Source organism: Varanus komodoensis, unplaced genomic scaffold (assembly GCF_004798865.1).
Source record: "Varanus komodoensis strain SLA01 unplaced genomic scaffold, ASM479886v1 scaffold59_1, whole genome shotgun sequence".
Classification (NCBI taxonomy): Eukaryota; Metazoa; Chordata; class Lepidosauria; order Squamata; family Varanidae; genus Varanus; species Varanus komodoensis.
Window position 1 is genome coordinate 1,674,110 of NW_025336221.1, and position 23,947 is coordinate 1,698,056.

Sequence of the window (23,947 nt, forward strand, 5' to 3'; positions counted from 1 at the left end):
TGAATATGTGATATGTTGTAAGCCAGGGATCTCAAACTCAACTTACCTGGGGGCCGCTGGAAGTAGAGTCTGGGTGAGGCTGGGCCGCATCAAGTATTCCACCACCGCAGTGGTGGTGGGCCGCTCATCCCGCGGCCGGCCTGGGCACCGCTGGTGCTTTGAAGGCCGCGAGTCCGCTCCCCCGTGCCCCGCCCGTCCCAGCAATTGGCCCATGGGCCGCAAGTTTGAGACCTCTTTGTAAGATATAGCACAGATTTGATTTCATATCTCTGCCCCCAATTTGTAGACCTATTTTTGAATGCATGTCTTTCAATACTGACAATTTCAACATTGTCTACCCATGTTGATTGCCTCTCAAGCAAACACATGGCATTTGCATATGATACATTTTTATGAGAGTGGCAACTATATGTTCAGTGCTGTCCTCCAGTTATTTACTGAAATTGATACTTTTATAAGATGACTGTTAAGTGGTAGATTAAGTATTTTTAACAAAGTTTCTAAAGTTGTGAATCACATAGATATCCATTGTCACACTGTAGTAATGTATCTGAAACGAAAGAAGTCTATGGTTTGGAAGGAAAAGCTCTTGGACTGTTTTATTAACAAAGATGTGTTTTTAAAGGTCTAATGGTCCTTTGAGTCTGTAAAAAGGCAGATATGTTGTGTCGCCATGTTATTTATTACCTATCAGCTTAACCTACCACACTTGTTAAGAGGATGTATATGTAGGTGGTTACCTTGATCTCCTTTGAGGAAATGCAGATTATCAGTGAAATAATATGAATGTGAAATCAGTTTATTTTCTCTCATTTTTTTTAATATTCCTCCAAGGACCTCTGGTAAAGGAGTAAGCGTCACAATAATCACATGCAATAGTTTATTTGTGAGAGTGTGACTTGCCAAAAGCAATTCACTCAGTTTCAAACAGGAAAAACTTTGAATCCAGCCTGTGGTGTTTAGGCTCTGACCTTTGAAAAAAATGTTAAGCACCTTTCCTCTGAAAGGAGGCTGCTTAAGTTAAATAGAAATGTGAGAATTAGCCACCCTTCTGAACTTTATGCTTAAATATTAACAATATTGGCACAGAAGGCTTAGGCTTAAAACTCTCATTATCTCTTTTCCAGCTTGAGAATCCCAGGTACTTACGTGAGAAACCAATACCCTTTTTGCTGGTAGGTGGTGTTGTCATATTTGTTTTTGTACTATTTTTCTGTTGATGAATTGCTTTCAAAGTTGGTGCTAAGTATAAACTTTCTTCAATAGATGTCGCCCAAGATAGGTATGGGGAAAAACAGCACTTCTCGGGATGAGCATATATTTCGTATACATGAAAAGGAGGTAATATTTTTTTATTTACCCTTTCTTTGAGTCTCACAGTCAATACATTTTTTGAATGCATGTAGTATTTATAAAATATAGATGGAAGAGCCCTGGAAGAGCTTCTTTCACTAACAATACAGTATTGAGGTGAAACAGGATAAAGCTATTGTGGCAAAAATGCTTCAGAAGAGTATATTCATAAAATAGGACAGTGGCTCAGATACAGAGTATAACTTAGATGTTAGGTTTCTTCTGTTCAAGGAAGGACTCATGATACAGTACAGGGTGCTGATTATGGAAGAGGGAGGGGGATATTTTTAGTCGTTCCCCTCTGAAGCCTTTTGTGCTAACTCCCATGCTGTATTTGGGGTTGCCTAGCCCTCCAGAACAGATATTTGGGGGCTCAGTACCTCACTTTCTGTTGATGTATGAAACCATTTAAATACACTGATTCCCCTCTGATCCTGGCAGTACACCTTGAATAATTGACATCTACTGCAGATTGTCCACTAGGGAAGATACGGGGGACATGTCCCTATCTATTGGCTATGGGAGCTGCAGCCCCAATATGTGAAAGGCCTGTATTTGGTCAGCTAAGATAACTTCATTACCAAAATGATGCTGGTAATCTTATTGAAATGGACCAAGAACTCATTTCCTCCTGGCAAATCTGTTTGTGATACGGTTTGGCAATTTTCTTCCAGGTAAAAGTTGCACCAAGCCCTTCTTGCCTAGGTAGTGTGTCAGATCCCACTCGTAGCTGTTATTTGAATGAAACCTGATTGTATTAAAGAAATATTGCGTCAGAGATATGTTTGAGTCACAGAAACTTACTCCACCTATCTTAATATAAGCTACTTTTGGACTTTGATGTTTTTATTTCCGTTAATAAATCTGTAAACGGTGTTCAGGGTTTGCAGCGTGGCATGCAGCTATCGGTTCATAAATTGCATTTGAAATCTCTAGGGTTTAATTATGCATAACTTTGCAGGATTACAACCAGCATTTTCACATATTTAATCAAGGAATGCAATCTATTTTTTTAAGTATAATGGCAACTTTTAGTTTTTTTGTTTTTTTTTTTAAGTCGTCTTTGAGTCCATGTTATTTTTGGGTTTTTGCTGGTGGCTGCTATTCTAGTACTTTATCCCTTTTGGAATACATTACATAGAATAATTAAAAGTGACTGCTTCCTTTTGATGTTTTAGCCATGCATGTAATGAAATCTTTACTTTCTTAGATGACATATTGGTATTGAAATAAACATCCCAGTTATACCACATGTGTGCATTTAAAGGAGGAGACCTCTCCTGAACCTGTTCATATACTGTATCTAAGATTATTCTTAAATTTGTTGTGGTTTTGTGTCTTCTCCACACCCGGAGTTATTTTTTGTTGTCTGCCGATAGCTCACATGTATTTTAGTGTGTGGTTACTATAAGAAGCTTGCAAATAAAACATTGTTTGGTATTGCAGTTTAGGATGTGACTAAATGGCAACCAGCTAAAAATGAACAGATCTATGCAGTAAGCTGTCTCATGGTGACTGTATTGTGGTTTACCTTTTGCTTGTCCCAGCCCAAAAAGTCAATACTTATTATGCACAATTGAGCACAGTGTTGCCACTGAAAAGATGAAAGTGTAGTAGATATAAAAAACACATTTATTTTTAAAAAGCAAATGTTTTCATTATGAGTGTAAACTAATAGTTAGGGGAGGAACATCACTGGCTAAAATATATTCATGCGTGCATACATGAAGTTCAACTATGTGTGGGCAGCTGCTTCACTTTGAAAACTTGGTAATGAGAGGCTTGTCTTCCTTGAATCTAGCAAGGTAACAAGGTTAACAGTTTTGTATAACCTAACATCAGTGCCAAATTGCTTAGAAAAAATGTTATCCCCTTGCAGTATAGTATTAATTTTGATACTTTCTTACAGAGGATGGCTCAGAACAAATTGTTTGCCAGATCCAGACCTCTCAATTGCTGTACAATAGCCAGCCATGCAATGACTAATTAAAGTTTAACTAAAGTTATCTGATTAAGCACACAGAGAAAAGTCTAACATGAATGGAATATTGATAGTGGAAACTAATGATTAATGTTGGTTGCTTGACATATCTGAATGGTCTGCGTGCAGAGGCAGTGTATTTGTGTGGAACTACCTCTTTGTTGAAATAAATAGGACACTTTGTTCAGGTAGTAAAGCTTGGTGTGTGTCAGATCACTGGATTGAAGCTGTTCTTTTGTTTATCTGGTTGAGGGTAGAGGTGTGCCCTGTGAATTTTCTTCTAATTCTTTTTTTAATTTGTTGGCTTTGTTCCAATTCATGCTGGCTCCAGTGATAGTACTCTGAGCAATGGATCATATTCTAACTGAAAGCTCTCCCTTGGCTTTGTGAAAACCAGTATGGTCTTATAAGTAGGGTGAGGGGCCTGTAATGGACCATACTTCACTGGTTTACTGTGTTGCCATTCTGCCATGTTCACTGGTACAATGGAAACATTAATGACCTATTTCACAGTCTTATTATGGAAAATGAAAAATGGATCACAGACCACTTTGTATATGCAAAATTCCAATGTATGGCTAATAAAACTCCAATTTTTAAAGGGGGATCCAGGAAATTACAAGCTAGTCAGGTTAATCTTAGTTCCATGTAAATTGGTTGAAAGCATTATTATTTTTCTACTTTTTTTTAAACAGAACATAAATACAAACAGTTGAGATACAATACACATCAAAATATATCAATAATACTAACATCTACAACCCAACTGATAATTAACACACACACACACACACACACACACAGACATCTTGCGCCTACTCCCCAGGAGACCAGTTTATATCTCCATTTTACTTTATACAATATAACAATTAACAATGTATAATATACTTTAGTTATACCCGTGTCCCCTCCAAAAATTCATATATTCTTGATTAGGCCCCCAGCCTTTCCCTTCCATCAGTACTCCTTTTACATTATCTTCCCATATTTCATTATATTTATTTGCTTTTATTATCCCCTTTTTATTTCTGTTGTCAATTGACCTATAAAGCCCTAAACGGCTTGGGTCCTGGCTACCTGAATGAGCGCTTACGTCCGTATATGCCCGACCGCCCTTTGAGATCTATGGGAGAGCCCCTTCTCCGGGAACCCTCCATGAAAGAAATTAGGAGAGTAAGTACTCGGAGGAGGGCTTTCTCTGCGGTGGTGCCCAACCTATGGAATTCACTCCCCAAAGAGGTCCGCCTGGCACCGTCGTTACTGGTTTTTCGGCGCCAGGTAAAGACCTTTTTATTTAAACATCATTTTAATTGTTAAAATATATGATCTGGCCAGGGCAACTTCTTCTTCCTTCTCTTTTCTCCTCCTATATTATTTATTTACTTATTTTATACTGATAATTTTTATATTATTGTGTTTGTAACTCAATGTATTTTTTTGTATTTTTGTATTTAATGGTAATTTATTATGTTCTATTGTATTTCAGTGTATTTTATTGCATTGTAAGCCGCCCCGAGGCTTCGGCAAGGGGTGGCATAGAAATGTTATAATAATAATCATTAACAACCATATTCCATATTTCATTATACCATTCATTCCTTTGTGTAACCCAATTCTGTTTCCAATATTTAACCATTACTAACAACAACAACAAACGACACGACTTCACAACTAACAACAACAACAACAAACCTGGCTGCCATTATCAGATTTAAGATCAATTCTTTCTTAACTTCATTTATATCTGGTTTTTCAATCAGCAGAAATAATGCAATTTCTGGTGACATTTCTAGATTTGTATCTTGAATTTCTCTAATTTCATTAAACACCATAATCCATATCTTTTGTAGATTATCACAATCCCACCACATATGTTTGTAAGTTCCAATCTCTTTTCCACATCTCCAACTAATATTAGAATATTTATCATCAATTTGGTTTAACTTGACTGGTGTCAAATACCATCACCATATCACTTTATATCCATGTGCTTTAATTCTAACCGACATATTCTTATATACTCTTCTATTTTTTTAAATTTTTTTTTATTAAAACATTTTTATGCCGCCCCATTCGCCGAAGCCTCGGGGCGGCTTACAACAATAAATTAAATAATTATAATCATAAATTAAAAATGTAAACATAAGAATAAAATACAACCATACAATATAAAATAAGCCAAAAGTTCCTCCAATCCTCATCTTTTATTTCATCAACATCCATTTCCCAAATCGATTTCAGACTTTTTGTCTGTTCCCCTAATTCTATTAATATTTTATAAATTTTTGGCAATTCTTCCTTTACCTGTTTATTCTTCCTTAATCTCACATTCTTTCACAATCGTTCAACATTTGTTAATTGTTTTTCTTCCACTTTAAATTTTCCCTCCATTTTTATCCATTTTCCTAATTGTATTAAATTTAACAAATTTAATTTGGCTCCTGCCAATACACTCCTTAATTGTATTATATTTTTGTCTTATTTTTTCAGTCTTCCCTTTATATATCTGATTATTTTTAGTATATTAATCAAATACTTTGATTATATTTTTGGGAATTTCTCCATTTTGACCACTGGTGTTAATGGAGAAATTCCTGGCATTAATTGCTGTCTCCATTTAATTGCTGTCTACTTCCCTCATTATTATTTAAAAAGGGTCTTTGAATTCTCTTAATTTTTTTTGTATATCCTTTTTAAACCAGTATGTCTCTAAGTGATCACCTATTCCCCTTAATTCTTTTAATTCAATATCACTCCATATTAGTTCTTTGCTTTGGGCTGTATCTGGAACTATCTTTAATTGATTTGCAACCCAATACTTTTTAACATCTGGAATACCCAGCCTCCCTTTTTTTTGTGATTCATACCATAATACATTACTTATTCTTGCTCTTTCCTCCATTACAATATACTTCCAATAACTTCTGTACTTCCTTTAATTCTTTATCATAAAACTTAACTGGAATCATCCAGAACAAAAAATTAATCTTTGGCAAAATTTTCATTTTTATTACTGCTATTCTTTCTAACCATGATAATTTTAACTTTTTGTATCTTTGTACCTATTTTATCTTTCATATCCTTTAATTTCTCATAATTTTCCATTTTTAGTTCTTGACTATTTTTTGGAATACCAATTCCTAAATATCTAATGCTGTCTACTATTTTAATTTATATTTTTCTTTTAATATATCCAGTTCTTCACTATTGTGATTATATAACATCATTTCTGATTTTTCCCAATTAACTTGCAACCCACTATACTTCCCAGATTCCTTTAAATGTGAACATATTCTCTCTATAGTATTTATTGGATCTTGAAATGTTAATGTATCATTCACAAATAAATTAATTTTAATTTTCTAACATACTCCAATTCCTTCTATCTGTGTATCATTTCTAATAGCATTTGCCAGTACTTCCATCATTCATGCAAATAATATTGGGAATAAAGGGCAACCCTTTCTCATTCCTCGGCTTTGGGTTATTGTTTCTGTAATACCATCATTTACAATTATTTTTGCTGTTTTTTGTGAATATAATTGATTTATTATTTTCTTAAATTTTAATCCAAATCCCATCTTTTCTATTAGAATCTTTATTGTTGGCCATTCCACACAGTCAAAGGCTTTAAATATATCCAATGCTAATATACTTGCCTTTAATTTTTCTTCTCAATGCAATAGTTAATATTTAATACTCTTCTTACTACATCTGACATTTGTCGACCTCTTATAAACCCACATTGATCATTCTTTGTACATTTATCTGTAAATCTATTCAATCTGTTTACCAATATCACTGTAAAAATCTTAGCATCTTGATTAATAAGTGATATTATTAATCACTTATTGGTCTATTAAGATCGAGCTTTTGTAAGATTTTTATTAGATTTTGCTATCAATACTATCATGGATTGTTTCCAAGGGGAAGAGGAGCCTCCCCTATACAGACCCCAGACACCTACTCCACCCTCCCCGACCATCTGTACCCTTTTATTCTACACTCAAATTTCTCTTATATTTATTATTTAAAACAATTTCAATAATAACTCAAACACTACCAAGTACAATATGTTCTATATCTGTTACATATAGATCTTCTTATCTTTTCATACTTCCTTCTTCTGAATCTCCTCTTCTTTCTATTTCTATAGAGAACCTCCTGCTGCTGCTGTACCCAGCTTCATTGCCTCCCAATCTTCTCTCTTCACTGTGTTCCTTCTTGAGAATGTAGACATATCCATTAATTTTTGCATCTGTGCTGCGTATTAATCTTCAAGAATAATTCCAAGCGCCTTTAATAATTCTAGTGCTTCCTCCTTTGTGTCGACTCTGTAATAGTTTCCATTGTATGAAAACCTCAAAAAAATCAGAAACCCCCAACTGTACTTTATAGAATTCTTCTTTAATATTCGGCAAACTTGGAACATATCTCTCCTCCATTGCAAAGTCTCATTACATAAATCAGGAAAGACTTGAATCTGATGACCTTTAAGCATAATCGATGTCATATCTCGTAATATCCACATCAGTTGTTCTTTTTTTGTATATGACCAGAATTGGACCATGATGTCTTTTGGTGTTTGTCTTCTAGTTCTTCTTGGGCCAACTCTATGTATTGCATAAATATCATATTTTGTAAAAGAAACATTTGGAAGAATAGATTTTGCCCAGCCCAAAGTTAATTGAATCAATTTATCTTCATTCTCTTTTCCATCCTCTGGATATCCTTTAAGGCATAAATTCGTTCTTCGTTGTGTATTCCGAATCTAAATCACGCTTTTAGAGACCTGGTCTATCTTGGTCATCTCTTTTTTTAACTCTCTGTCTTGTTCTCTCATCTGAGCTTTCACTTCTGTAATTGTTTGAAGATTCTCTTGAATTTGTTTAGATAAATCTTCTATTCTTCCATCCATATTATCCATTTTGGTATCTAATTTCTTTATATCATTCTTCATCTCATCTTTCATATCTTTTAAATCTGTCTTCATTTGTGCCTTCATTTCTCTTAATTGCTGTAGAAGTATATCAGTTGTCTGGTTGTGTTGATGAAGTCGTTGATTTTTCCAGTGATGCTCTCTTTTTCCCGTTCATTTTGCAACTTTACTCTTTTCAACTGCAAAACTGATGGGTGAGCTTTATGAGATGGATCTTGTTTCAATTTAGGTCTTTGCCAAATGCTCTTAGGCTCTTGTCTAATGCTCTCTGCACTCTTGCTCTGTTTAGACATACAGTCTACAGTTGCTATTTAGCATCCATCCAAGAGGAGAGAGATCTTAAATTTGATGATATCTTATTTGCAGACCACAATTGCAGCTAAGCTTTCAAACACTATGTAGATCAACAGCTGCAATTTAACATCTAGCCAGCAGAGGGAGCTCAAGTATTACTATTAGGAAAATACAGTCTTTCTCCGAAGGTACGTCACTTCCGCTTATTTTTTATTATTATTTTGTTATTTCTTATCTCTGTAGTAGTAGCAAAATAGCACAGAGAAGCTAATCCTGGGACACTAATTAACTTTGATATACATTCCTTACAGCTCTGTCCAAATATTTTCCCTTTTGGGTCCTTTTCGGCCTTCCAGCTGCATAGGAGGGAGGAAAGTCTCTTCTTCAAGAAAAACAACCTCCAGCTTTGTCTCCCCTCTCTTCAAGCGGCTTTTAATCTTTTTATAACAAGCGGCCAAGGAGTTTATAACAAACACTGTTTCTCAGTTCACAAAGAGCTGAGGTGCAGCTTACTCTGGACCAGGCCCAGCAGTTTCAGATTACAAAAACAGCTCTTGGTCCGCGTCTGTGTTTCAAATTTTCCCAGGAAATCAACAAAAAAATTAACTTATGTTTCATGCATTTTTCAGTATCTCTTGATCTTAATTTGAGAATATTTTAATCAAGTTTTTCCTGATGGTCAGAAGGAGTAAGTATTCAGTGTCCAGAGTCCATCCAAGCTAGCTCCACGCCCCCCCTCCCCCAGTTGAAAGCGTTATTAAAGATAAATTTAGTAAGCATGGAGAAGGACATGCCTCATTGAGACAGAATCAGCATGGCTTTCATAAAGCTTTTAAACTTTTCATGTTTAAAGTTTTTTGAGAGTGTGAATAAACTTGTGGACAGGCTGATCTGGTAGACTTTGTTTAGTTGGACTTCCAAAAGGCTTTTGACAAACTCTTTCATCAAAGAGGAGGTCTTTTTATGGATTATCATTGCTTAACAGGAAGAAGGGAGCCAGAGTACATGCAAATTCTCCCACTGGAGGGACAGTGGGGTCCCACTGGTTTATGTATTAGGACCAATGCTTTTCATAAATGATTTGGAAGAAGTGGTTAAGTTTCTCGATGACACCAAATGATCTAGGTTAGTTACAACCAAAAAGGTTTTGTTTATTTGTTTATTTATTTGATTTCTGTATTGCTCAATAGCTGAACCTCTCTGCGTAGGGAGCTCTGAAAGGATCTTCCTGAACTAGAAGAATGGGCATTAAAATGGCAAATGGTGTTCAATGAAAGTGCAAAGTGTAACATGATGCATGCTGGGACAAAGGACTTCTCATTCAAGTATAAACTGATGGGTTCTGACCTAGTGTGGACTGACCTGGGATTTTGAGGTTGTGGTGGACAACTCAAAATGATGCAGTGTGTGAAAAAGGCAAACTGCATATTAGACATAATTAGGAAGGGAACTGAAAATAAACCTGCCACTGTCATAATGCCCTTCTACAAATCAATCGTGCAACTGACCATAGGATACTGTATAAAGCTTGTGTCCCTATATCCAAGAAAGGATATTGTAGAGTTGAAAAAATTGCAGAGAAGGGCACCTAAAATATGGACAGCATTAAATGGGATTACAAAGTAATACGATTACATAAGGCAGTTCCAGCTACCAGTCTAGCCAGCCCTATTTTGGACTAACTGAAGTTTCTAAACTACTTTCAAAGGAAACTTCACTGCAGTACTCAGGTCTGTTACTGAGAAATATTCAAAGTGCTAGTTTTAACCTTTACAGCCCTGCCCAACATGGAACCAGGGTACCTGAAGGAGTACATCTTCCCATATTTACCTGCACGGACATGAAGACTATAATCTGAAACTCTCTCCTAGGTGCCCCTCTGAAACAAGATGAAAGGGGAGGCTACAAGAGAGGATCTTTGATGGTATTGCTCCATTTCTGGTGTGGCCTCTTTGATAACCCCTGCTCTACTCCCTGTGTTACGGTTTTTTTAGACTGAAGTGAAGACTTCTTTATTTTCCTTGGCATTTAACAACTGTACTTAGTGCTTTTTAGATCACTGGATTTTTATCGCTGCTGGTACTACTTTGGTTTTATGTACTGGAGCGTTTTTCCTCATTATTGGTTATTTTTATTTCAGTTTTATGTGTTATTTTCATTCATTATTTGTAGTTTATGTTTTTAACATAATTCATTTCCTCCCCCAGACAGTTGTTTGGACCTGACCCTATATGTTGTTGTAAACTATAAAGGGAGCCCATTTCTCTCATTTATAATGGAATGCTTTATGGTGTTTTTATGTTATTTTTAAAACATAAGCCCTTTTATAGCCCTCCCACTTTTCCTATTCTAGGTTTCAATATGTTTGGCTTTCTCTCTGGTATTATGCTTCACAATTAGAATAGGATTGTTTTTATTCCATACTTTAATGAATTAATATATTACGATTTATATACAGAATTGTATCTTCAAGAACCTAATGCTAATGAACACAGGTGGAATATTGCTAACCAATTTTTCATTTTTATTCTAATTGTAAACTTCTCAGTAACCTAAGCTGTCTGGACAGCATATAATGCAGATGCTAGCAGAAGCTATTTTCAATGCATTAAGAGCGGAATAAATTTATTTATTTATATATTTATATATTTAAATCTTTTCTGTACTTACCTCTTAGCAAGAGTCTCAGGACTCTTACCAAGACTCTCATACCAAATTAAGAGCAAAGTGGAGAATAAGAAAGAGACCAATATTATCATATAAAATGTATTGGGCCATAATGTCTTGAAATGACCTGTGCAAGAGCTTGAAATGGAAGAACTTCTCTGGATTTGGGATCAGTATCACACAGCATTCTTCTGCGAGTTGATAAACACTGCGGGATTCAAGGTATAGCCCTGGATCCAATTTTTTCTATTGTGCTACTTTTACTCCTGCCACTTTTGAAAAGTCACTTCAAATGGCAAGCAAAGGGGGCTCTGTTGCACCATACCCAAGAAAGAGGTATTGTCTGCTTGCTTAGGTGATCTTTGAATCCATACCTTGGAAAGCAACTCTAGATGGCTACTCATCTATTGGCCACTTGGACTAGCATCTGTATATGATTGCATAGTTGGCTTAATTGATTATTAGGAATGATGAATTGCAGAGTAATATTTATATAGTGCTGCTGTATTTTGTTAAATATTTGTTTGAGTTTTGAGAAGGACCCTTGCTGGGATCCAGGAGGTGACAGATGTGAGGAGGAAAGAAAGTAAAATAAAGGAAAAGTTAGCCAATGTGGAATGGTTATTGGCCTAGAGATGTGGGAAATATGGGTTCTAGTCCCCAGTCAGCCATGAAGCTCACTGGATGACTTTGGGCCAGTCACAGACTCTCAGTCTTGTTGTAAGGATAATCATGGAATGGAAAAGAACTGTGCAAGACTTCTTGATTTCCCTGCAAAAGGGAAAAGGATGGGATAAAAAGGCAGTGCAGTAATAATAAAAGGAAAGTTAGAAATACTTGGGAATATAATAAGAGGCGATCAGTGGATGTCCTTGAGGAATACTGGAATTTCTTGTGGAAGAATGAGGAAACACAAGATGCACTATAGTGTATACACTATAGCAACTGCTACACGCCATCGCATTGGTGGAATAAACATCAGAGAGAGAAGATGTACTTGGATTTTCTAGGTGGTTGCTGCAGTGGCTCAGATACTTAGAGCGGTTTCAGTTCAGTAGTATTCTGGTTAATAAGTTAAAGAAATGCCTCATCTTTATCTTTAATAGTCACATAATCAAAATATATTTGTCCAGCCTTCATGGGGAGAAAGATGCCCAGTTCTGGCTCAAGCCCTTTCTCCCAATTATTGATTGACCCTGATAGTCATTTTTATTATTTCATCAGAGCTCACTGACTTCCAGCATTTTATAATCCTTCAGCTTTGGGGTTCCTAGTTTGAAAGTGTTAAATCAGTATTATCAGATGCATTACTAAAAATAGCTGTTAGAAATTCATGCCACATAATCTTGGCAAGCTATACTGTCTGAACAGATGCTTTTATTTAAAAATGCTATTGAGTAAACAAGTTTTTAAACATAGAAAACAATAGCAAGTATTACCTCCTTGGTCTCTGTCAGTTAGAAAATATGAATGTGCTGTTGCTTTTTTTGTAAACTCATTTACAGCCAAGACCTTTAGCTTTATAGCATGAATGTGTACTAGCAGATGAGCTTAGAAAAGTGGGAGATTTTTTAAAAACAAGTTTTTTTTAAAAAAAATGCATTAATTGGCAACAAAATGAACTGAGTTAAGTGGGTGAGCTGACTCTTTGCTTTTAACCTTTAGCCTTTATTCATTAACCATTCGTGCACCTGTTTGGCTCTCTAACAGCAAGCATATGGCCTTTTTTCAGTGATAACCACATCACAGATCTCTGCAAATATGCATTTGATCAACCAGCAGTTTTTAGTAGCTGCTCTGTATGCTTCTGACATCAATTAAATAGTTTGGTAACTGTCATCAGTGCAAAACTGTGGGTTCAAATGAGGAAGAAGTAACAAAACAAGGGCACCTTGGTTTCCAGGACTTCTAGAGCAACTGAGAACAGATGGCAGAAATGGTTCATTTTGAGAATGAGGAAAGCTCCCTTTGAACTCCACCCATCCTAAATGCCACCCACCCATAAAATGAAAAAGGGAGTGAGGTTCTTATTTACTTTCCGAGCAACCTAAAATCAAACATGTTTTTAGGAATTGGTTTTGAACTTTGAGTGGAACAGAAAACTAGTCGAGCTCTATAACATCACTATTTTAGTGGGTTTAAATGACTTTCAAACAATTGATTTACTTTATGTAAACTTTGGGGGTTTTAGAGCCTTTTTGTGTTTCTGTTTAACTTAGGGCTTTCATTCTACCACATGTCATAATTTGGATGACATTTAAAACATTCTCTCATCTTTCCTCTCAAAGCACTGCTTAGTGTATAAATGAAGCCTCTGCAGAGCAAAAGTAAATACGTTTTGGATTGGGTTTTGTTCTTATCTCATATAATTTCTTTGAGGGAGATGAAGGCATAATAACATTTTTGAAGAAATTTCTGGTTTTTCCATTTCTGTGAACACAGATGTATGAATGAACACACTGTATAGTCTGATGTTGGAACATTAGGGTCATTTAAGTGCAGTTGTGCACCATCTTGTGGTTGAATAATTGTATGCTAGGTAGAACAACTGATTAAGTAATAATGTCATTTTATAGGAGTTGCTTTAAGGAACATATGGAAAATCAGGTTTTGATTTGCTCTTAAACCTGAATCATCTGAATATTTCTCACTTAGTGATGAGTTGTGTAGCTGTCTTTTAGAAACTTAAGTAGACTATGCTAGTGAGAAAATCTTTAGTTATTGCCCTGATTTAGAGGTGAGTTTGGGTGAACTAACATTTATAGTTGAATAAATAACTAATTTTACAAATTCAAAGATTGGGAAAGGGGGAAAAGCCTCTTCCTTGGTAACTGGCATGTGGATGCTGCAGGTAAGTATGGCCATTTTGGATATTAAATGCTGAGCTGCACCTTGTCATGTAAACCTATAATTTATGCAAGGAGTATTTAACCCTCTATCCCTGCTGCCTGGATTTGCATGATATGTCTCATTGCAGCTAGCTGGTGAATATTCAAATCCCACCCAGCACATACTGCAACTTGAAAATTTGGTAAATATGGCTCACCCTTTTTGCCTTTCAATATGTGGCACACTGATTATTCTTACACCCAGGCTAGCTTTTTCTGAAGGAGCTCCATTTGGTTTCTGTTTTGGCTGCTGTCAGTGCAGTCATGGGCATCATAAACTACCACTTTCTCTTGAGTTTTTTTTTAAATAAAAATGGACTTATTTGAGGGAAGACTCCTCAAATGATGTTTATAAAAACAGTGGGGAAATCTGGACAATTTTCTTGGAAAGAGAGTTCACTGCTGTGAAAATACAGTTGGTAAGAAAAAGAGTACAGCCAGTCCCCGGGTTACAAAGGAGTTCTGTTCCATAGAGTAGACTTTGCATGCAAGTTGGGTCATGTATAGTCAGTCCTCCACATTCATGGGAGTTAGGGGTGCGGGATCCTGTGGAAGTGGGAAAAAAAAAAGATATACCTCCCCCTCACCCAAACTCACCAGTGCCTCTTCTTTGTAGCATGCAAATGCCAAAGTGATTCACCCCTCTGGATGGACGGGATAGGAAGGCATGCTTTGGAGGCCCTCCCTCTCTCCCCTGTAGCTTCCTCTCTCTCTGTGGTGATGACAATATTCTGCAGTAATTTTAAAAAATCAGTAGGCTTTATGGCAGTTCTTAAGTATGGGTTGTTTGTAACTTGGACATTTGTAACTTGGGGGCTCCCCCTGTATAATTTCTGTATAGTTTGAAATGCCTGATCCTGCCTAATCTTGGAAGCTAAGCCGAGTCAGGCCTGGTTAGAATTGGATGGGTGACATGAATGTATGATTCTACGATTGTCATTGTAAATTGCCCAGAGAGATTTGGGTTACAGTATAGACATTTTAATAATAATATACAATATTGTGTCACTGTAGCCTGTTGAGAATATAGTCATTATTATTCCTTTCCTCCATTTATCCCCTGATAGATGTTGGAGAATTATTTTGTTTTCTGGAATATCGTTGGTAAAGCTTGTCATGTTTTCATTGTGAAATTGCAAGGATGAAATTGAGTATGAAAAAGTCTTGAAACCTCAAATGTGACAACTCCTTCTATATCTGAACTTTGTTAGGATTGCTCCTAAAATACAAGTTACTAAAAGAATTTGTAATACGTTATCTAAACATACAGGGTATAAAAGTTATATTTATGATAGTTTTCCAGATTTGATAGAAGCATTTTGCTTTTGTTAAAGAACTATTCTTTCATCCTAGATTTGGATATCTGTAGATATGGATTGCAGAATATCTGAGAGTGATAAGGAGGGAATAAACCTTGTGGGCTGTTGTAGTTTGAGCCAATGAGAATATGAGGGTGGTTTTTCTGCTTTTTACTCCTGTAGAAGAGCAGGAGGAAGAAAAGGAAAATGGTGGCGAGTTATAGTTTCTGTCTTTTGCAGGAATGGGCTATATTGGATTAGATGACACTATTGACAGCTAGAGTATTGTGTTTGAAAAATGATTCTGCAAAGTGACTTGATGGAAGTTTAACTAGAAGTTAAAGCTTATGCATGGGGAGTGCAAACTACATGGAATATAACTAGTTTAATATATTTTTTCCCTGGGGTAGACATCCATAAAACATTAGAAGCATAAAATCTTAGGTGGCATTTTTCTTTTTGAAAATCTCCAAACAGACATTTATATTAATAATGAATAGGTAATAGTTCTAAATTTTTAATTTTGAAGTACAAAAAGATGTAAATTTGTAAGTTTTCAAAACCAATACCCATAGGAATTTGAAGTGTTGCTTCTCTGTAGATATTAAATGACAAATGTAAAGGAAGGATGATCTGTTTCAAGTAGACTGCTTAAGCTGCTATAGTACAGTTAACTGTTTAAGTAAAATAGACAGAAATGACCTTTATTTTCTTATATCAAGTTTTTAAGGTAAAAGCTGGAAATGTAATATTGTTATCTATTATTATTACTTAATGTGTAACTCTCATTGACTAATGGGATTAAAAATACTGGGATCTGGATTATGTGTGATACAGGAACCTTTACCCCATGTGGTATCCCTCAGATATCTTGGACGTCTCAGCCAAACCAGTTTGGGTGATAGTCTGGAATGCTGGGTAATACAGTCTAAAATAACTGAAGGGCATCAGGTAGGGAAAGGCTGCTATATTATTGTACCATTCCAAGACTGCCCAAACTGTTGGGCAATTTTGAAATAAAATTAAAATATACATGTGGGATAATTCTCTCTCATCTACTCAGAGCTGTGTGGCAGTTAGGGGAGGTGACACAGCTGGTCTCTGTCATGCGGATCGTTCAATGGGAACTCAAGCCCAGGGAGTGAGGATGTTGTGGAATCTCAACATTCCCATGCAGTAGACCAAGGTCAGGGAACATTTGGGGGGATAGAGGAGGAGGGGTTGAAAGTTCAGGATGATGAGAACCCTGCTCTACTAATCTGTGGAAAGGAGGTGGAGCTGGAGGCTGGATAAGTCACATAGCAGGAAGATAGAGAGCTCAGTAGTTTATTGGACACAGAAGTCCTTCCTCTTGAAGAGGTGGCACCGGTTGCCAGACAACAGCAGCAGCAGGAGGTTCAGTTGGGTGAAAAACGAGAAGAACACAGAACACTTCAGGAGTGAAACACTGAAGGGATTATAAAGAAGGAAAGGAATGACTGATGTGAAAGAAGGCTTAACATTTCACTCTGGGTGAATTCCGAGGCATGTAACAATAAAGTCTATTGTAAAAGGAGTTTTGAAGTAGCATGTTTACTCAGAGGGATAACCCTGGCTCACAAGGTTTCATTTAGATGCCAGGAAGCACTTCCTGACAGTTAGGACCCCGAGGGTATGGAATGGGCTTCCACAGGAGGTGGTTGAGGCCCCATCGGTGAGGGTGTTCAAAGATAGGCTAGACATGAACATGGTGCGCATATCATGACTGGAGCCAGCTGGAGCTGGGGGTCAGACTAGATGGCCCAGGAGACCCCTTCTGACTCACTCTGTTTCTATGTTTCTGTAGTCCCCCTACCCTTCTCTAGGACTAGGCAAAGCAGACAGGTTTCACCTATCATGGTCAAGTAGCCCACCTGCAAGAAGACTAGATGCCTGCAAGGGGACTTAAGAGATATTCCTGCAATTACGCACACATTCTGGATGGGATCGAATTCCCATGTTAAATAAAGAGACCCTAGTTTACCTAGGGGACATGGTGGTGTAGTGGGTTAAACTGCTGAGCCTCTCGGCTGCCAAATGAAAGATTGGCAGTTCAAAGCCATACGATGGGGTAGGCTCCTGCTGCCTTGTCCCAGCTCTTGCCCTCCGAACAATTTGAAAGCATGTAATGTGGGTAATTAAGTATCACTTTGATGGGGAGGAAACACATACACACAAATTTTCATTTATGCCTCTCAGTCTAATATTGCACAGAATGCTATAAACTAAAGGCAGTACTTAACTAACTGTACTATTTTTCATAGATGGGGGAAAACTCCTTTGTTAACTGGAAAGTGTCATCCCTTTTCCTTACACTTACTCCTGGTTTTTTCTTTTCAGATGTTAGATGGGGCTGATTTCAAATAATCTTGAATAATGGAATAGGACGACTAAGGGATGGTTCATTCTTACGAATTTTCATAATCATCATTCTATTACTGAGTCTAAGCTGGACCATTTTATTGTGGTCACAACCAAGCAGAGCAGCCAGGATATGGCTTATCATTGTATAGAAAGAGAGATCAAGTGAGGAAGGTACAAAGTTCAGAAGTTTAATTGGTCCGAAAGGGGATTGATCACCATTCATTACAGTTTGTCAGGAAGTACACTTGAGCTAGAGTAGGGACCAATCCGAAGCAAGGTTGGTACTTGTGTGGCTCTTATCCTTGAATGAGATTACATCTAGGAGTAAACTGAAGGGGTATAATTTCAATTTTAGAGCAGGTTTTATTGCCACATGAGCAGAAACAATGTGTCTTGTAATCCTATAAACCAGCTGAAGAATTTTGTGGAGGTCCTACTTAACATGCATTTAGATGACTGTCATGGAGCGGCTGCATTTTCCAGTGGATAGCTGGTTGTTTCAAGCCTTTCATCTTTTGGTGGCTTATGAGAAAATTAAGATGTGTAAAAAGAGAACCTGCAAATGAAGGAAAGGCTTACCTTAGTAAGATTTCAACCAGTGTGAACCATCCATCTAAAACAGTTCATATTCACAAGTGGCTGATACCCAAAATGGCACACACTTGGCTTTTTTTTAGCCTTCGTCAACTGCGTGTCCTCCAGATTGTGTGTTGACTTCCACAGTGCCAAGCCACTGTCCATGTTAGATTTGTAGTACAGCACAGCTGGAGGGACACCAGGCTGCTGAAGCTATTCTTCACTCACACATAGAATCTGTTTAGTTTTTCTTTATAGCTGGAACTCTTCTTAAAGACCTGCCCCCTAATTAAAAAGTTGAAAGAGAAATAATGCCCCTCTTCCACATGCAAGCAGACCTCTTTCTTTGGTTATGTGTGCAATTTGAATAGAAATCGGATGGTGAAGGCCATTTAAAAACAAACAAATTTGATTTCAGTTTGAGAGTTGAGCAAGCAGGATATTATGAAAACATAAAATAACTTGTTGGAGTTTCTTAGAAAGTGCTTGTTGATTTAAAAAGAAGAAAGAAAAGTGTATCTGAGGGCTCATAAAATTGTTTTCAATGGTATTACTCTCAACAGCTTTAATTATAGGGACAGAACAGATGTTTGACATCAGTGGTGTTTATATGCCCGTAAGGCTTAATTGCTCCATTCTTCTTGAGAGTGAGCACAAACAATTACAAAAACTTACGGAATGAAGTTTTGCACTTGCAAACATTTCAGCCCCTATTATCTCAAACTTTGCCTCCAATATGTCATTTTCATTTTTACCAGGAATGATCGTTCATGATGATTTATCAAAGATGTCTCAATAGTTTTATTGTCTAGGATTCTGAATCACAACAAAGTATTCGGAAAGTTATTGAGTCTGCATTGTATAGCCTTTAAGGCAGAGTAGCTATTAAACTTGTTTTCTACCATCAGTCCATGAGTGAACTATTGTGCTATCATGAAATATTTATCTGTGATACTTTCAGATTGTATAATATAATATCTCTACATAGTTCACAAATAAACATTAGAATGATATTTAAATAAAATATTAAAATAATTCCATTTGAAATAATAGCGCAGAACAAAACAAGGAGTGGAAAGATGGGGCAGCATGATTAATTTATTTATAAACCAGGGAAAACCTGAGTGTACAAGTGTGTTTTTTCAAGGCATTGAAAACAGGTAATGTTTTCTGCCTCCTGAACTGCACAGGGGATGATTTTGGGAAGTGTGGTCACCATTTTGTGAAGGCTTATTGTTGAGGAATTGTACAGTGACATTCTGTAATTTTTTTTGGATTGAACAGTAAAGCCTTCTCTGATCTTGAATGGCTGCTGTGTATCCTGGTTCCAAGTTGTTATGACAATTATATGACTTTGAATACAATTTGGTACTTTATAGATAGCCAGTGTAATTCTGTAAAAACAGATAAGTATAAACAGATGTGTATACTTGGGTGTCCCAGTGACCATGTCAGCTCTAGCTGAGCTGTAGCTATAGCTTCTGAACCAGTAGTCTATTTGTTAGGTTACATGGGTATAGTAGATCTGTGTCTATAGTAGATCTGTAGGGCTAGGCTGTCCCTACCCAAGAATGGATGTAATTGGCATATCAACTGAAGGTGGTAATGGGTGGTCCAGGCAACAGAGGTCACCTGAACCTGCAGTAACAAAGAGATTCAGGGGTACTTGGAAAGTACATACCTGCTCCTTCAGAGGGAATGCAGTCCTATCCAGGACAGGCAAATACTCTAACCATTCTGGGAACCATTCTGTTCTTGACAGCCCTGCTCAGCTCTTGTATCTCAAGGCTGTGGCTTCTTTTATGGAATAAATCCATCTCATAGTTAGTCATTGTCTTCTGGCTTCAACTTTCCCTAGTATGATTTTCTTTTCCAGTGAGTCCTGCTTTCTCATGGTGTGCCCCAAAGTATGACAGCCTCAGTTTCATCGGCTTTGTTTTCTGGGCAAGTTATAGGTTTATTCAGTCTAGGACCTGTTCATTTCTTTCCTCCAGCACCATGTTTTGAACACATTAATTTTCTTTCTGTCAGTATTCTTCATTATCCAGCTTTCACATAATAATTGGGAATATAATAGTGTGGATGATCTTGGCCATGGTCTCCAATAATATGTCCTTATACTTAATGATATTTTCTGGTTCCTTCATTGCTGTCTTTCCAAGTCCCAGTCTTGTTTGAATTTCTTGGCAGCAGTCTCCCTTTAACTTGAGGATTGAGCCAAGGTATGCAATATCTTTCAGATTTCCATTGTCTTCACTCTTGATCTTAAAGTTGAATAATCCTTCTGTAGTCTTGATTTTTTGCTTTCTAAATGTTCAGATGCAGTCCTGCTTTTGTGCTGCTTTCTGCACAAATCGTATCATCTGCATATCTTAAATTACTGATTTATCTTTTTTCAAGAGTCACTCCCTCTTCCTTTGATCCTAACCCAGCTTTTCTTATGTTATGTGCTGCATGCACGTTGAACAGATGGGGAGGTAAGTCACCGTTGTCTGATGCCTTTGCCTGGAGGAAACCATATTGTTTCTTCATTTTCTGTCCTAACAGGAGCTTTTCATCTATGATACAGTCTATGCATCAGGACAATCAAATGCTGAGGCATTCCCATTTCTTTCAGGTTATCCATAGCTTCTTGTGATCCACACAGTGCAGCCTTGCTGTAGTGTCTAAAGTGACTGATATTTTTATGAAATTCTTTGGAGCACTCCAGTAGCCAACAAGTATTTGCAATATGATCTTGAGTGTCTATTCCTTTTCAGAATTCGCTTAAGCATCAAGGATTTCACACTTGATATTGGATAAATTGTTTTGTTGTACCACCTTGAACATCACTTTGCTTGCATGGGAAATTAGTCCAATGGTCCTATGGTTGCTGCGTGTCTTTGCATCTCCTTTTTAAGGTATTGGGTGTATGTTGAATGCTTCCAGTTTTGTTGAGTTTTCCATGTGTGTTGGCACATTCTCGTTAGGATTTGGTCTCTGTTCCTGGAGTTATCGAACAAAATCATGAAATCACTGACCTTCTTAACATAATGTTTAATGTGTCCCTAAAATCAACCCTTGTACCAGAGGATCGGAGAATGGCCAGTGTAACACCAATTTTTAAAAAAAGGATCTGGGGGGATCTGGGAAATTATGGGCTAGTTACCTTAATATCTGTTCTGGGTAAACTGCTTGAAAGCATTACTAAAGAAAGAATCAGTAAACACATAGAGGAACAAGCCCTGATGATTAAAAGTCAACATGGCTTCCACAAGGAGAAGAGTTTTGTCTCACAAACCTAATGGAGGTTTTTGAAATGGTCAACAAGCTTGTAGACAGGGATGATCCAATAGACATTGATTACCTGGACTTCCAAAAGGTTTTTGACAAAAGACATAGAATTATAGAATAATAGAGTTGGAAAGGGCTAGAGAGCCACAGAATTCTCCCTCAAGTCCCTCATTAAAGGCTCCTGAGCAAACTTAAGCAGTCATGGAATAGACGTGGGAGTCCTCTTATCAAACACTTACTGGTTAAAGAACAGAAGGGAGAATGGGAATAAATTTCTCCCAATGAAGAGATACAGCCAGAGGAGTCCCACAGATTCTGTATTAAGACCAATGCTTCCCTAACTATTCATAAATTACCTGAAATTAGGATTAAGTCATTAAGTGGTCAGCTTTGCCGATGACACTGAACTGTTTAGGGAGGTTAAAACCAAAAGAGATTGCGAGGAACTCAGAAGGGATCTTTCCAAGCCACGAGAATGGATATCAAAATGGCAAATGCAGTTCAACATAAGCAAGTGTGAAGTAATGTATGTTGGGGGAAAACTCCCAACATCAAGTATACACTGATGGGATCTGAGCTAACAGTCAGTGAGCAAGAAAGGGATCTTGGGGTAGTAGTGGATAGCTTGGTGAAAATTTCAGCCCTTTGTGCAGCTCCTGTGAAAAAGGTGAATTTCATGCTTGGAATAATTAGGAATGGAATAGAAATAGAGCTGCAAAAATCTATACTCCTCTTATACAAATCTTTGGTAAAATTGTGCCTAGAAAATTGTGGTCAGTTCTGGTTGTCTTACCTGAAAAAGGACATTATTGTGTTGGAAAAAGTATTGAGAAGGGGGGGGGGAGATCAGGGGTGTGGAGCAGTTCCTCAACGAGGAGCAGCTGCACCAACTGGGACTATTTGGCTTAGAAAAAATAGTGGAGAAAGTGGAGTGGGAGACTTTCATTCTATGAGGCTGATTGGTGGGAGGTTTAGGACAGATAATAGGGAAGTACTTCTTCCCACTACATATAGTTAAACTATGGATTTCCTACCGCAGGAAGTGGTGGTAGCCACAAATCTGGGTGGCTTTAAAGGGGGATTGGACATATTCATGAGGGAGGAGGGTATCGGAGGCCACAAGCCTTGCAGGTTATGTGCTGCCTCTTTTACCAAAGGTGTCCTGCATGCACTAGTTGTTGAGGAACTCAGGCAGGAGGAGGTCTTGCATTCATCCTGCTTGAAGAATCTTGTGGGCAGCTGGTTTGCAACTGTGTGTACAGAGTGCTGGACTAGAAAGACTTTTCTTCTGATCATGTAGGCTTTTCTTATGTTCCTACTATCCATCCCCAAAGAAGTCCTTGGTACTATGGTTTACGATGGCTTCTCAGAAGTGGTCAACAGGACTTTTAAAATATTTTATTGTTTTTTCAAAGAAATAAAATACAAAGAAAGAAGAAAAAAATATGAGAGAGAGTTAGTAATGCACAGATATAACATGTAATTTCAAAACCTAGCAAATTCCCAAAAGAACAAAGATTTTGATCTGTCAATCAATACTTTGTTGAAGCTTGTAAAAAAGATAATTATAGTTCTCTAAACCAGTAAGTTTTCCAGTCATTTCAAGTCAATTATATATGATTGCATAAGGTTTACACTGAAATATAGATAATCAGCAATATTTTTACAGGTTCTATTTTGTTCTATATTAATTAAACTGCATATAAAAATCTATTTATCATTAAATTCTTCAATTGGTCTCCTGTTACATAATTAATTTTGCCATCACTGTATACTCAGCCATCTTATTTTTCCAATCTTCAATTGTTGGACATTTGGCTTTTAGAATGCATTCTGCTTTTTCCATTTAGAATCAATTGTAATTCTTGCTGCAGTTATGTATTTAAATAACACTGACATATTCTTTGAAAAAGTCTTGGGTATAATATTCAAAAGCATATGCTTAGCACTCATAGGAAAAGTTTTTGTATTTCCACATGTATCTGCTTCCAGAATCTTTTAATTTTATCACATGTCCAGCACATACGGTAGAAAGTCTCATCTACTTCTTTGCATTTCTAACACTTTCCAGTATAATTCTTGTTCATTTTTTCTATATCTTTCTGAGTAATGTACCAACAAAAAAGCATCTCTTAATCCTTGACTGGCTGTAAATGTAATGCTCTTCTTCTATAGACCTTCCCATTGGTAGGATGATATTTTTTCTCCAAGATTCTGCATTCAAATTACCATGCATTTTTTAGCTTGTTGGGTTTCAGTACCAAATTGGAGCAGTTGCTTGTTGTCCTAACAAGTG

At 36.9% G+C, this 23,947-nt stretch overlaps 1 protein-coding gene across 12 annotated transcripts in view; it reads left to right on the plus strand.

Moving 5' to 3' along the window:
* Window positions 1-23,947, plus strand: part of CEP112 (centrosomal protein 112) — a 289,816-nt gene that overhangs the window by 35,265 nt on the left and 230,604 nt on the right. For 9 of the 12 annotated variants that reach the window (XR_006416568.1, XM_044449448.1, XM_044449445.1 and 6 more), the window contains 2 exons: window positions 1,128-1,175; window positions 1,267-1,341. The exons of 2 other annotated variants lie outside the window; for them this stretch is intronic. Coding sequence is in view for 9 of the 10 variants with exons in the window: in XM_044449448.1 (XP_044305383.1) it covers window positions 1,128-1,175; window positions 1,267-1,341 (123 nt within the window). In the remaining variant the exon portion in view is untranslated. Of the gene's footprint in view, window positions 1-1,127; window positions 1,176-1,266; window positions 1,342-11,324; window positions 11,457-23,947 lie in introns of those variants that run through there. One more of the 12 variants, XM_044449453.1, reaches the window with a different exon arrangement.